This window comes from Mycteria americana, chromosome 5 (assembly GCF_035582795.1).
Source record: "Mycteria americana isolate JAX WOST 10 ecotype Jacksonville Zoo and Gardens chromosome 5, USCA_MyAme_1.0, whole genome shotgun sequence".
Classification (NCBI taxonomy): domain Eukaryota; kingdom Metazoa; phylum Chordata; class Aves; order Ciconiiformes; family Ciconiidae; genus Mycteria; species Mycteria americana.
Genome location: NC_134369.1, coordinates 66,535,080 through 66,548,281, shown reverse-complemented (window position 1 = coordinate 66,548,281; position 13,202 = coordinate 66,535,080). Strand labels below are relative to the sequence as shown.

The 13,202-nt window shown below is 40.0% G+C and overlaps 1 protein-coding gene across 1 annotated transcript in view; it reads right to left on the bottom strand.

The window, feature by feature from the left end:
- The window catches only part of KCNH5 (potassium voltage-gated channel subfamily H member 5), a 162,973-nt gene that overhangs the window by 45,720 nt on the left and 104,051 nt on the right, over positions 1–13,202 (bottom strand). Inside the window, exon 8 of the mRNA XM_075503785.1 lies at positions 6,513–6,712. Coding sequence (XP_075359900.1) covers positions 6,513–6,712 — 200 coding nt within the window. The remainder of the gene's footprint in view (positions 1–6,512; positions 6,713–13,202) is intronic.

The window sequence follows — 13,202 nt, the reverse complement described above, 5'->3', positions numbered from 1 at the left end:
ATAAATTCCTCCAACTTCTAACCAGTTGTAGGCCACAGGTAGCTCTTTTTATTTTGCGGAGAGAGGCCACTCTGGGTTTTCAGACTTATTCAGCAGTCATAACCAAGGTCAGTTCTTTCCAAAAAACCACAATACCCTCTAGGCACCTGACCAAGTTATTCAGATTTTTAGAAGGATTTGGCTCATTTGAGTGTTGAATTCTTTTGCAGACCTGGCTAAAAGTGTTACATTCGGCACTGGATGGAGGCCAAAGAGACAAAGGTAAGAAAACATCTGATTGGCAAATCACGGAGCATTTTCCTGTAATAATCAGGTAATTTTGTAAGTAACTCAAAGGTGATGTATGGAACTGAGCAGTTATTAACCCTGCATGCATTAGGGCAATCTTTAATACATCACTGAATATCTTGGCACTAAGAACTGAATTTCAGCAGCAATGGTGTGCTCCGTTTTAATTGCACTAAAATCCAAGGTCACCTGGATTTAAATGCTCAGAAACCGAGATCTGAAAATCATGTCTAATAAGTTGAGTTTGGCTTGTTTTCTTGTTAACAATACATGATCTGAACCAGTGATGAAAATGATTAGATTTAGTGATATAGTAACAAAATTAACCACTTCTTAACTGAGTAATAAGTGTTAGAGACATTAAAAAATCCCTAGAAACTGCCTCTTGATTACGTTAAATTCAGTATTGTCAACACAGATAGAATCTGGATAAAGGTATGAAAAACAGGGGAAGATGAGAGGCATCACCATGTGTTTTAAGGAATCAAGTGGTTCGCCAGCACAAGGCTGGCTGGTTTGTCTAACGCACTGGGGCACACTGGAAAAATTCACCAATGACCCAAAGTCGCAGATCCCAGGTTGCTTAAGGGTTATAGAAGTCTCAGAACACTTAAAGGTTTTATTGTTTTCAGTTTTGCTATAATATCTATCCCGAGCACAACCATCACATGACCTTCTAATGGGGCAAAGGATAGCAGACTACAGGGAATTCTATCATTAAAATCAACTTTTTAGATAAAAGAAAGAAAAATAAACATCAGGAAGAATATGGCATACATCAAAGAATCTCTCAAGTCACAACATTTTTTGGAGTGACACCTTCTGGCACAAAGTTAACCCTTGGAAGAATGGAGTCGATCAATGGATTATTTTATTTTGTGCTTCTTCTGGAGGTGGCTTTATTTTCTAACATGCAGCATTATATAAAGACATTCAAGGGTGAAAGCATTAAGAAAACAGATCTGGAGAAGACCTACCCCTAGATGTGGTCTCTGGAACTGACAGCCCTCTGTCAGCTCCATCCCCTTGGTGGCAGTGCTCAGGAAAATGCCCAACCCATCCACTCGGGTACTTCTTCCCCCAGAAAATAAGCTCATGAGCTGCTCTATAGCCATGGTGTATAGCCCTGGCATTTCCTCAAGCATGACAGGTTCATAGTTTAATCTGTATCAATCCCAAGATGAACACATCCAAGAGGTAGAGATAATTGTGGATAATCTTTCCTGGCTCTGCACAGTGCATACAGGAGGTAAATAAGCCATACCATCCATAAAGGTGAAACAGAAAGCCCCACTGGTGAACAGGCCCTGCTCTTGGACCCGTGTGAAGGACAGTGAGACCCTGACCGTCTCTCCTGCATCCCGCTCTCCAAAGAACCGTGGATTGCAACTGTACCTGGTCCTAGCTCAGCTCTGTGAGGTGAGGGAAGACTTCTTGTTCACCTCGTCCCGATCTGCAAGGAACGACCAACAACCCCGCCTCTACAACGAAACAAAAATACTTGTCCAAACGATTTTTACCTTCCCTCTTCAGCAGGGAATTGTATGTAGCTGTCACACCTAATTTTGTAGAAGTTCTCTTTGGCCATGAAGCTTGGAAGCCTTCTACCCCGGTCATCCACGAGGAAATCCAGCCAGCACTTACAGACACCTCTATGTGATGGGACACCATAGGAATGGCAGCCTGATTCCCCTATTCATCTCAGGGTATCACTAATTTTTACTACAGCTCTTGAAGATCTTATTAACAGCGAACACGACTAAACTGCACTGTCCTTCTGTAGATTAATGTTTAATAAAGTTACAACCTGTGTCTATTTACCATAAACCCATCTCTCCTGTATGAAAGCTTAGTGGGCCAGCAGTGAATAGTTTTAATACTGTGTTATTTTCCCATGATTTCCGTTTCAGTCATTGCAGTGTAGAATTGGCTCTCATTATTCAAATTGCCATTGATGCTTAGGCTGAGACTAAATAGACGCCTTTTTTCTCTTTCAACCTATGGCTTTTCTGAAGGAATTGACTGTTAAAACATGATAGACATTTATTTAATTGCTTTCTGAGCAAATCCTAAGCCATACAACAGCATAGAGGTCAAGAAGAGAAAATCTCTGGGTTTTACTGACATTTTGGAACGCTATCATTAGACGAGACCTTGAGTCATCTGCATGGTAATTAATGGTTGTCCTGCTTTCATGTATAATGACCCATTTCTTATAGAAGAGCTAATATCTATAAATTTTTCATTTTCTGCCTAGAGATTTCAATAAAAACTCAAGAGATTTGAATTCAGTGTGTTTCATATATCAAATTATTATTGTAAAGATTTTTTTCAGCTGCTTAAAAATGGTCATAGGCAGAGAATGTACTGCCTCTTTTTTACCTCTCTCAAAAATCAGGTTCTGCTGGATGAGAGATTCTGTTTAGTATATAAAGGCTTCTTAGTTTTGTCATGTTTTTAGCTCTGCTCATTATTAGATGAACAACCCAGAAATCTGTAGCATGAAACATAAAAAATAATTCCATCTTGTCTGAGCCAGTGTTACACCAGGAGATAAGAGCCCATGTGCATGTGTTACATATATCATCCCAGCTGTCAGAGGAGGGCTCTCATGTTTAAGTGATTTAAGATTATGGATCAGAGGCCACTTGCTTCCCCTTAAGTAATAATAATAAATACGCTAATGCTTTTAGTGTCATTGTTAATTCCTTATTAGCGAACACTCAGAGACAGGCTGAAGCGCTGTGGTTTGAGGACAGGATTTGAAGATGAGCCATTCCCAAGGAGAACAGGGAAGCCAAAATTGTGTGCTTAAGGCACCGTCACTTCAGTGTGGGAGAACAAGTCCTCTTCCACATACAAGGACAACAGACTGGGGCTTTAAAACAAAGTTCTGTTCGGGACAGCTTGCTCTCACAAGCAGCAAGGACTAGATCTTCATTAAACTTCCTCCATGCTAACTTCCACTTTGCCTTCAGTTCCCATCTCATCCTTACCAGTTTTAGCCAAGATCTTCTTTGGAACTACACACTGAATATGTCATTCAAGAATAGATATTTGAGCTCTGATGCAACAAATCTACACATATTAAGTGGTAGTAATATTCCAATCAAGTTATTAACTTATATTTTAATTTCAAGCATATGAATTTAAAATCTTCAGTTATCAAAGAAACACATGCACATATGTTTATTTTTACTCCATCAAATTGCTAGGATTGTTCATCACCATAGGAACCTACTGTAACACTCATATAAGAAATTTCATTCTTTGTTAGTACATTAACCTTCTTGTTCTTTGAATTTGGATTTCAAAACAAAGCCATTTCAACATGCTGAGTGACTGAATGAATTGTAGTATAAATTTGTGGCAAATGATGTTGCAAAACACATTCCAGTGTGACAATACAGATATATTTGGAACAGTTTAGGATGTAATACTGTATGTTAGGCTGAAAAACATCCTTGGATGATAGAAACTGTCTGAGCTGTCTGATGGAAACTGAAAAGTTGAGAAATTCCTCACTAATTATCATATGTCATGAACACACGTGTTTTGCAAGATAATAAGAAGCTTATTGAAAAGTTCATAAAAATTAAGGAGAATGGGAAATCATGTGATGCAAAGACATCCAGACAACAGACTGGTCAGAATCTCATTACTGGAGCTTTAAAAACTAGACTGGAAGAAACCCCTAAGGTCACGTCCAGGCTGTCAGACAAAGCAGTGCAGAGAAGCAATTCAAGACCTGGGGCAGTAATCCCCTATGCCAACCTATGCTGGAGCACTATCTGGATTTAGCAGGTCAGCTGCAGGTGCAATGCAGTCCCTTTAGCCCCACTGTGTCTACGGTAATAAATCTGAGTTGACTCTGTATACCTTGGAGGTCCCTACAGTGTGCTCCCATCCACTTGCTGCTCTCGGGTTAGTACAGATGGATTCCATTTAAATGCAAAGGGTCTTACGACAGGGCTTGAAGGGGTAATGAAGGAATTAATGCAAGAGAAACGATCCACTCTACATGACTAGTCTCTGGGACTGTACCACTGTTTCTATCATTTCTCAGCTGGGATTTACAACATTTTCTCATTTGTTTTGGTGAAGCACATTATAGCACCTTCCTGCGTGGAGATAAAGGTAGGAAGGCTGCCTGGCTACGACACAGCTTTTCACCCTTTCGCTAAAACAAATCCTGCCTTTGGCTAAGGGCCTGCAGCTGAAAGCAAACTGCCTGATCCTTACGCTCATACAGACCCAGGGATGCTCAGGGTGGGCACTACAGGCCACTGGTGCTGTTGCTTTTGCAGACTTGCAGGCTGTAAGGGATACAAAACACCAAAATATTCAACCCGGTGCTCAAGTTCTTACGTTTAGCTTGTCTCTGTTCTTCTGTAACATGGGCTTTTCTGGGAAGTTCGATTAGATGCAACTACTGATGTCCAGATGCAGAGGTTCCTGAAATCCTTCCACTGTTTTAAATAGGTTTTGGATCCAGGCCTAAGTTTAGGCAAGTCTTTACCAAGGGAAAATTGTTAAAAACCTAAGTCACAGATTTTACAGCCATATTAATTATCTAGCTAAGCAGCCACTACTATCTTACAGACCAAAGAACACTGCTTACCATGAGTCGACGATTATGGCTCTAACTGCATTTTTATAATCTATAAAACCGGACATGTGGAAACTATGGAAGGAAACGTCAGTAATTAAAGCATAGGTTCTCCTAATTAACTGCAAAGCATCATTAAAATCTAATGAAACTGTAGTGGAATAATACAGGATTCTGGCTTAACTGCAAGGAGATAAATGCAAACGTTGAATTTTCACATGGCTTTGAGTTTACACAATAGGACTGAATGCATTTAAAGTACTTTACAATATAAAAGCTCACTTTTAACACTGTATGAATCAGTATTGGGAAGTTAGGGTATTAGTGTATAAGAAGTTAACATACTAAAGAATGTGACACACTGAAGCACAAGAATCAAAGAAATCAAAATCCTTGTTACTTAAAATAGTTGTACTTGTGATGGTTAACTGAATTTCACAGCAGATGATTAATAAGATAACTGCTGTTGCATCAGCATAATGCAAGACTAAATTTTTCAGTGTAGCGACTTCATCTTGGCATATCTGAACAAGCTGCATCATCATTCCACATTGTGCAATAGATCCAACTGAAGCAAGAACTTCAAGCTCTGCAAGCACTAGACATTTTAAGATATTAATCTGCCATGACGCTTCCTTACCCTCCCTCGGACACTTGCCTTTTAAGTTCTTAGGAGGGAAATCTTCATGGAAACGGGAGCTTGAATGCCTAATTTCAGCTGATGTGTATCAGGTCCACGGAAGCCACAGGAGCATCGCCGATCTCCACTGACCAAAAATCTAGACCTGAAACTGTTATATCTTGCTTCCATTCAAAGTATTGCAGGTAGAAACCCTTCCATCTGACTTCAGCTCTCTAAAACATCCAAGGCTAGACAGACTCGCCGCACATATCGTGGAGAAAGAGAGGCCCTGACGACAATTCACCTGGTCTGTCCTGGCACACAATGAATCGCTCTCCGAAGATGACCTTCTCCTTTAATCAGCTTTTGAAGAAACCTAAATGACCAGTCCTTTCTGAGGGCTAAAGTCCTGTAGGACTTCCACCCTGCATGGCTGCCAGCAGTGCCACATTTTCTGTATCTCCCTACCAAAGGCCTTAAGTTCTAGCCGAGAGATTTTAGCTCAAGGAGATCAATCTCTACTGCCATTAAATCCTATACTAATTATGCTGATGGATATGTCGATGTCCTGGGCATCAGCAAAGGGTCCAAGCCAATCAAACTCATTTCATTGCAACTCACAGATGCCAATACTTTTCAGAATAATATTGATGTAGGTTAGACACCAAATTATGTTCTCGGACTAATTTGAAGACCAATTTCCCGTTGATTTCAATAGTTAAGTACATTAAAATTATTTAGTATTTAGGCAAAGTAAGACTGGAAAGCAGAAAACATTTACCATAATGAAAAATAAAGGCATATTTCCAAAGCAGCAAAACAGTCCTTTTTTAAAACAACCAGTTTTTGATCCAAACACATACACAATAATGGAGTAGCATGCAGTTAAGAATTTGTTAGTAAATGACATGCTGTTATACAGTCCTGTTTCTGAGAAAGTACACAATGGACACAAACTCTTGCTATCTAAATTGTTACCTCATGTACTCATACCTTCTCTGTGTCAATTCCTTTAGACATGGACCAGGTTGAGACAATATAATCCATGACTCTTTCACTAAGGCCTTTTGGGACTTGATATAATTTTAGGAAATCCCTCACATTGTTCAGCATCTCATGGTATCGGTTGGTGTTGGCATACATTTGCTGGAAAATGGTGGTGACGTTTCCAAAAATAGTTGCATAAAGAAGAGCTGAAAAAAACCAAAGGTAATCAAAAATAAATATGTACGCTCCCGTAAATGCTACTCGTAATTCAAGGATAACTTCAAAGAATTTTATGTATGGTTACAAATTACTGCAAATGCATAGGTGTAAAACCGAAAATTTATCTTTATGCACACACTAACACACACATACATGTATAGAGTTATTTATTGAATTTACCCGTACAGCTCATACAGCCACTCAGTCTGCATTAATTTACAAAATCAGTCATACAGATAATGCCTGCACATGGAGTTATTTAAAAACAGCTGGTGCATTTTAACTCTATACCCTATACTAATCCAAACTAATTTTCAAATGCAGCTTCAGCCTGCCAGTAAACCTTGAAGGCACTACCCAAAGAATCATGTGGATCTCCTGTAAGATCGGCTCAGCTATCATGTGCTATGAGTAGAGAATGGCCCCAGTTCCAAAGAAGAAATGAAATGGAGAAGAAAGGAACCTGGGAAGCCTGGCAAGGAGATATCTATACAAATCGGGTGCTGTGTCAATGCCCAAGGTGTGCACAAGAAAGATTCAGAGTGGCATTTCACAGTCCAGTTTCACAGCCAGCCCCAGCAGATGACTTGGGTATGTCATGTCAACTCTAGATGCCAGTCACTAACGATTCCAAAGAGAGAAAGATTGGATTAGCGAACAACAGAAAGTCCCAAGTTTAACTCATTGCTGAGGACATGTCACTAGGGCAGGAGGAGGACACGGTAGAGTAGGAAGCACTACCTCAAACCCACTCCTGGAGTTACCTTCTCTTCTGGTTTGATTCTCCCCTTTCCAAACATGCCACCATTACTGCCAAGCTCAGCCAGTTGAGTTGTGCAACACCAGAGAATGACATGTCATATTCGAGAAAATCACGTTTTAACTAAGCCTTTCCAACTGAAAAGGTACCAGTCTCAGTATACTATTACAAGTGTGATGCAGCGAACACTATTTGATGAAGAACAGTTAATTTCTGAAGCCTAAATTCAGCAAAGCATTTAAGCAAAAACTTAAATGCATGTCTTTGCTAGTGCTGTCTTGAATAGTGGTGGATTGAAAGATGCTCTTAAAGTCAAGCAAGTTTAAGGTGCCTTATTGAGTCACAATGTATTACCCTTGCAAGCAAGCCCACAATGACATTCTTCCATTAGGCATTACAGATTTTGCAGAAAAGAGAATTATTCTGATATCTCATAACACCAATGTGCAGCACTTTACTTCTGCTCTTGACATTATCAAATACACAGAAATGTGCCTGTCATTTTTAATAATCTTTGCTTGGAGGTACTTTATAGCAGAATGCAGCTATGCATTTCCATATTGCTTTTCCGAAAAACAACTGCAGCCTACAAATGGCAAGAAATAACCCACTGTGAAAGGACAAATGCCTTCCATCTTTCAGTGCTTAACGTCTTCCCTCTACACAACACATTTCTACTTCATTCTAGAAAACTCACTTTGTTTCACACTCATTTACTGTTGTTTATCACCCCTATTTGAGAGGTGGCATTTTTAAAGAAACATGATGATTTCCTAAAACTTGTCTAACAGAAAAATTGTACTTCCATTTCTCACAGTGCTTTTTACTATGTCCATGTAAAAATTAGATGCTGAAATTCATCAGAAATACGATGTTCATCGTTTCATCAAAGTCTTGGGATTTTTCATCTCAACACACACAATCATATCAAACAAGGTTACACAACGTGTAGCAAAGATGAACACGAGGTTTCAGTTTTAGAAAACACAGCAGATTAATACTCTATGTGATATTCAGAAATAAAGCTCTTTGCAAGGGTAGGTTTTTTCCCCTTGCTTTACTGATTGTTGTATCATATCTGCTAGCTACTGAAAGGTTTTCTATACCTCTGTATCCATTCAGATATATATTTCTTCACCAAAAGGGTTGTCAAGCATTGGAACAGGCTGCCCAGGGAAGTGGTGGAGTCACCATCCCTGGAGGTATTTAAAAGACGTGTAGACATGGCACTTAGGGACATGGTTTAGTGGTAGACTTGACAGTGTTAGGTTTACGGTTGGACTCGATCTTAAAGGTCTTTTCCAACCTAAATGATTCCATGATTCTATATCAACACTCAGAGTATAAGAGAATGTGGATTATAAAAAAGTCTAGACGGATGAATGCCACCTGACTTTTTTCTTTCTTTTTTTCAGCTTTCGCCACTCTTTCGGACTTTTGTAGTAGGACAAACATGACGAAATGTCGCTTCTAAGTGCAACATCCTTCTGAAGAACAGTTGCTGATTTATCATGAACTCAGCTCATCAGATATGTGAGTGCAGAATATCTCTTGTCTTGCCCCCTGATGTCAGATGCATCTGAAAATGACTGTGACTACAAATGTAAAGAGAAGTCAAAACTGTCCCCACAGCCCTGCCTTTCTGCATGAGTAAAATTTATGCAAGCCTGTAACTACAGCTAGACTGCATATGCAGTTACAATGCATACAACTCAACTGGCCATGCAAACCTACACAGAAGACACGGGCTGATTGAAAATGTGATACAGTGCCCTGTAAGGTTGGGAAAAAAGAGATTCAACTCTGACACCTGCTGGGTTGGAAACAGCTAAGAATGCCTTGGTGAAAATAGCTTGTCTGAAGCAACTGGCACATATTACCTCCTCTGCAAAAAAACCCGACTCTTTGGCAGAGATAATTTGTAGAAAATATACAGCCAGAAGAGAAATTCTAGTTCTGTCTCTCTTAATATAGGGTCCTGGAAAGTTGTACTTAAAAAGAATATGTTTGTTCAAGAAATTAAGGATAGAATAAATCATTGGATCAAGCCTGCAGAATTGCTGGAAGCATTGCCCAGCAGTACCTCACTAAGCCAGAATTCACGAGCCTACGCACGGTAGAGTCTGCACAGACAAATCGGCATTATCCCTCTGTTGGAAATCGAAGCCTTCCTTTGCCTCCTATTGGAAATGGTAAAGACACATGGTGGAGTTCATCTAAATATTCCACTTTTCTTACAGGCTACTGCATGGGGGTCCTTTGGCAAACGTTTAAAAGGAACCTACTTAGATCTTTACAGCTTTGAAGCTTGCCTCAAAGACTCTCCTCACTTGTGGTGCTTCCCTACGCCAACACTGGTAGCTGCTGGGACTGGTTTGCTGTTTTTTGAGGGAGAGCACATTTTTCATAATTTGGCATGGAAAATCCACCTCTGTCTGCAAATCAGCTCCCATCTCTGTTCTCTATATGATACCTAGAAAAGGGAGTAATTTAAAAAAAGCTGATATTTATTGTTTTGCGGGTCTTGGTATGCAACAGAACAAGTTTGTGCTGATAAGGAAATAATAAATATGTAAATAAAATCATTTGCATTGCATTTGTTACACCTGTTGTGACACTCCTCTACAGGGAAAGGGTCCTCTGCTTGGGAAGGTCTACTGAGAAGAGGCTAGTCCACCTTGAAAATACAAGTTACCTGCCTTTGCTCTTCCCCACCCAACTCTAGGCTGGGGTAATTGCATTAGCTGCAAACACGGCAGAGATGGGACAGAACAGAGAGGGGAACTGGATCAGCTCCTCAGTTGGCAGAGGTGTTTCAGCTCAGGGAGCCGACAACCTCTGGAGCCCGCCGGATCCCCTATGCACGGATGCAGGCGTGCAGGCACGCGCACACAGGTGGACACACTGGCAAGCATCTAACGCTGCTCTTGCCTGTCTCACCCTTTAAAGGTTTAAGACTTTCCATGAATGACCCTTAGTGCCTGTAATTAGCAAACAAAGGTTTCTCAGAGCATCCCTATTTAATGAGCAAACGTTGACGTGCCAAGTGTGAACCTTACCCCTCACCTTTAAAAAACCAAAGGCAGAGGAGCGCTACCGAAGGCCTTTCACTTTTGCTGTATTTTAATTATTTTTGGCAAGGGGAACTGGCAATAAAGATCATTTGCAAAAGGTTCTGAAGGAAATAAAACACTGTGCCTCTCTTGACAGTAAGAGGATTTAAACAATCTCTACAGAAATCTCTGAAGTTATACATACACATCAACAGTTTTAATTTAGTTAATCCGTTTACAAGAAACGGGAGAGATGATGCTACAGAGGATGAAGGTGAAATTACTTTACCCAATTTCTTGAAATGACTAGTTAGGTCAAACTGCGTTTGTTCACCTTCTCTTTAATGCCTCGCATTTCTCCAGACGTTTCCTGTTATGTTTCTACAGTCATGCAACACCCATTTACTTAATTGTCCTGTGTGTGTAAATCTGGAACAGTCTTCACTAGATTTCATAGAGATCAATTTGATATAATGATGCAGAAATATTTTTTCTCAGTCCTAAATGTGAGGTAGGTGGTTCAACTGTATTTTTCATTTCTATTTTTACTCTTCAGTGTTGAAAAATCTCCCCTAAATTATATACAAGGATTTAAGTGCTACATATTTTTATATATAAAATGTGTTACTATATTTGTACATACATAAAACAGTTTTGAATGATTTAGCAATAGTGTTACACAAATCTTTATGCCTGTTTAAAAACAAGGAACTTTCTAAAAAAAAAAAAGACTCAGAGTTACCTAAATTATCGCAAAGCATTTCAGCTCTCTTATTATCCTGACTGTATGCTAAATAAGTCCAGATAGAAATATCTGCCTTTAAGAACTGAAGGCTTGACTGAGAGATCTAATTTTCCTTATGGTCTGTTCTATGCTAGAGTATTATTAATCTAAGCATATACAATATACCTTTAAACTGTAATTGTAAAGAAGAAGATGATGCCTTGATCCTGGAAGAATATAGATATTCATTTTTGCATGCTGAGGCTAGCTGCAACTTCTTCAGTGAATTTTTGGAATTACGTATTCCTGTAAGCTTATTAGATTAATATTATCATAGCTGTATCGTTCATGAGAGATTCGATACAAACCCCAATATATAGATAGTAAATATAATTAGATATAAGCCCAGTACCCAAATATCTGCTTTATTATTTTCAAAGCAGAGCAGTTTTCTGTTATTCCCTTCCACCTCACCTTAATACACCTGATTACATTGCAAAACGTTTGCAGGCGCTATTGGGTGTGACACCTTTCAGCCCAGCGCAGCGTCCATCTCCTAAATTCAACAGCCTCACTGAGATGCAGCAGCAGCAGCAGCAGCAGGCTGCCGCCGCCACAATGAACAGCCTTCTTCAAATCCATCAACGTTATTCAACAAAGCGTATTACTTGGAAGAAAATAATCCTTCTAAGCCCCCTCCCTTATCATCGTCTTACAGCACTTTTTTGGTGCCTGCCCCGTCCTGCCCCGCAGCCTCAGCCTCCCACCTCCACCCCGCAGCGACGCTCCTGCCTGCCAGCCGTGCCAGTGAAAGCACCAACACAACCCTGCGGTTTTACAGGTCTTCAAAAGGCCGATTTTAATTTTGAATCCTTGGCCCCAATAAAGATTGTGCTGTTAAAATACACTTCCCCATTCCAACAACGCTGATGCCAGTTTTACAGCAGTGTTCAGTCAGTGCCCTAAATAAATATAATTACTCTCCATTTACAGGGAGGGGATATCAACAGCAGAGCTTTCACATTTTACTTACAAAAGTACCCAAAGTAAAAAAAAAAATCTCTTTCCTCCAATTACACTTGCAGCCATATCACTGTACTATCCCATGCCACAAAATTCAATATATTTACCCTCCCATAAGCCCCAACAATGCATTGTTACACCACTTTGCAGAAGATAATGGGCAAAGGTCTGGATTCAGCAGTGAACTTCAGCTCTGAACTTCTCACCAACATCATTCGACCGCTGAAATCAGGGGGGAGTTGGACATAACTGTGTCTAGGTGAATGCACACCATGGCCAGCTTGAATCCACCATCCCCATGGCCTATATGCTTTACATACAGTGCCTGCATCCAGACGTATGTCCCGTATTGCCAACACAGGGAGGTGGTGGCCCTCCATGCATTCCTATATCCCATGCTGCAGTCACATACGATGCACAGCTCCTCCATGGGCCCAGCTGACATTCAGCCCTGTTTTCCTGACCCAACACCTTCTTAATACTATAGTAATTCAAACTCTCAATTAAGAGGATAATGATAATAATGATAAATCTGTAAAATCCCTGTTCACGTTGATGGGATATTTGTTTGATGAGAACTAAATAATTATGTAATTAAGAGGATCATCAGTAGTAAACTGTGGGAACTCACACTTGCTGTTCTTCCCTGTAGAGGGGCCAGTGCCTGCACAGCAGAGTGGAACAGCTGCTTTGGAGGCAGTTAGGCATTTTGCATACTTTATGCAAAAATCCTTATAAAAATAAGGGCTTTCAACTGCACTTGTACAGTCACTAATTTTTAAATGGTGAAACTGGGAGCTTTTTTTTTAGAAGAGCACTTAGCTAACGGAAAATATTTACTCTAAAGCTCCAATGCCTCTCCACCATGCAAATGCGATGAGCTGACTAGCTATGTTTTTGCACACAGATGCAATCCA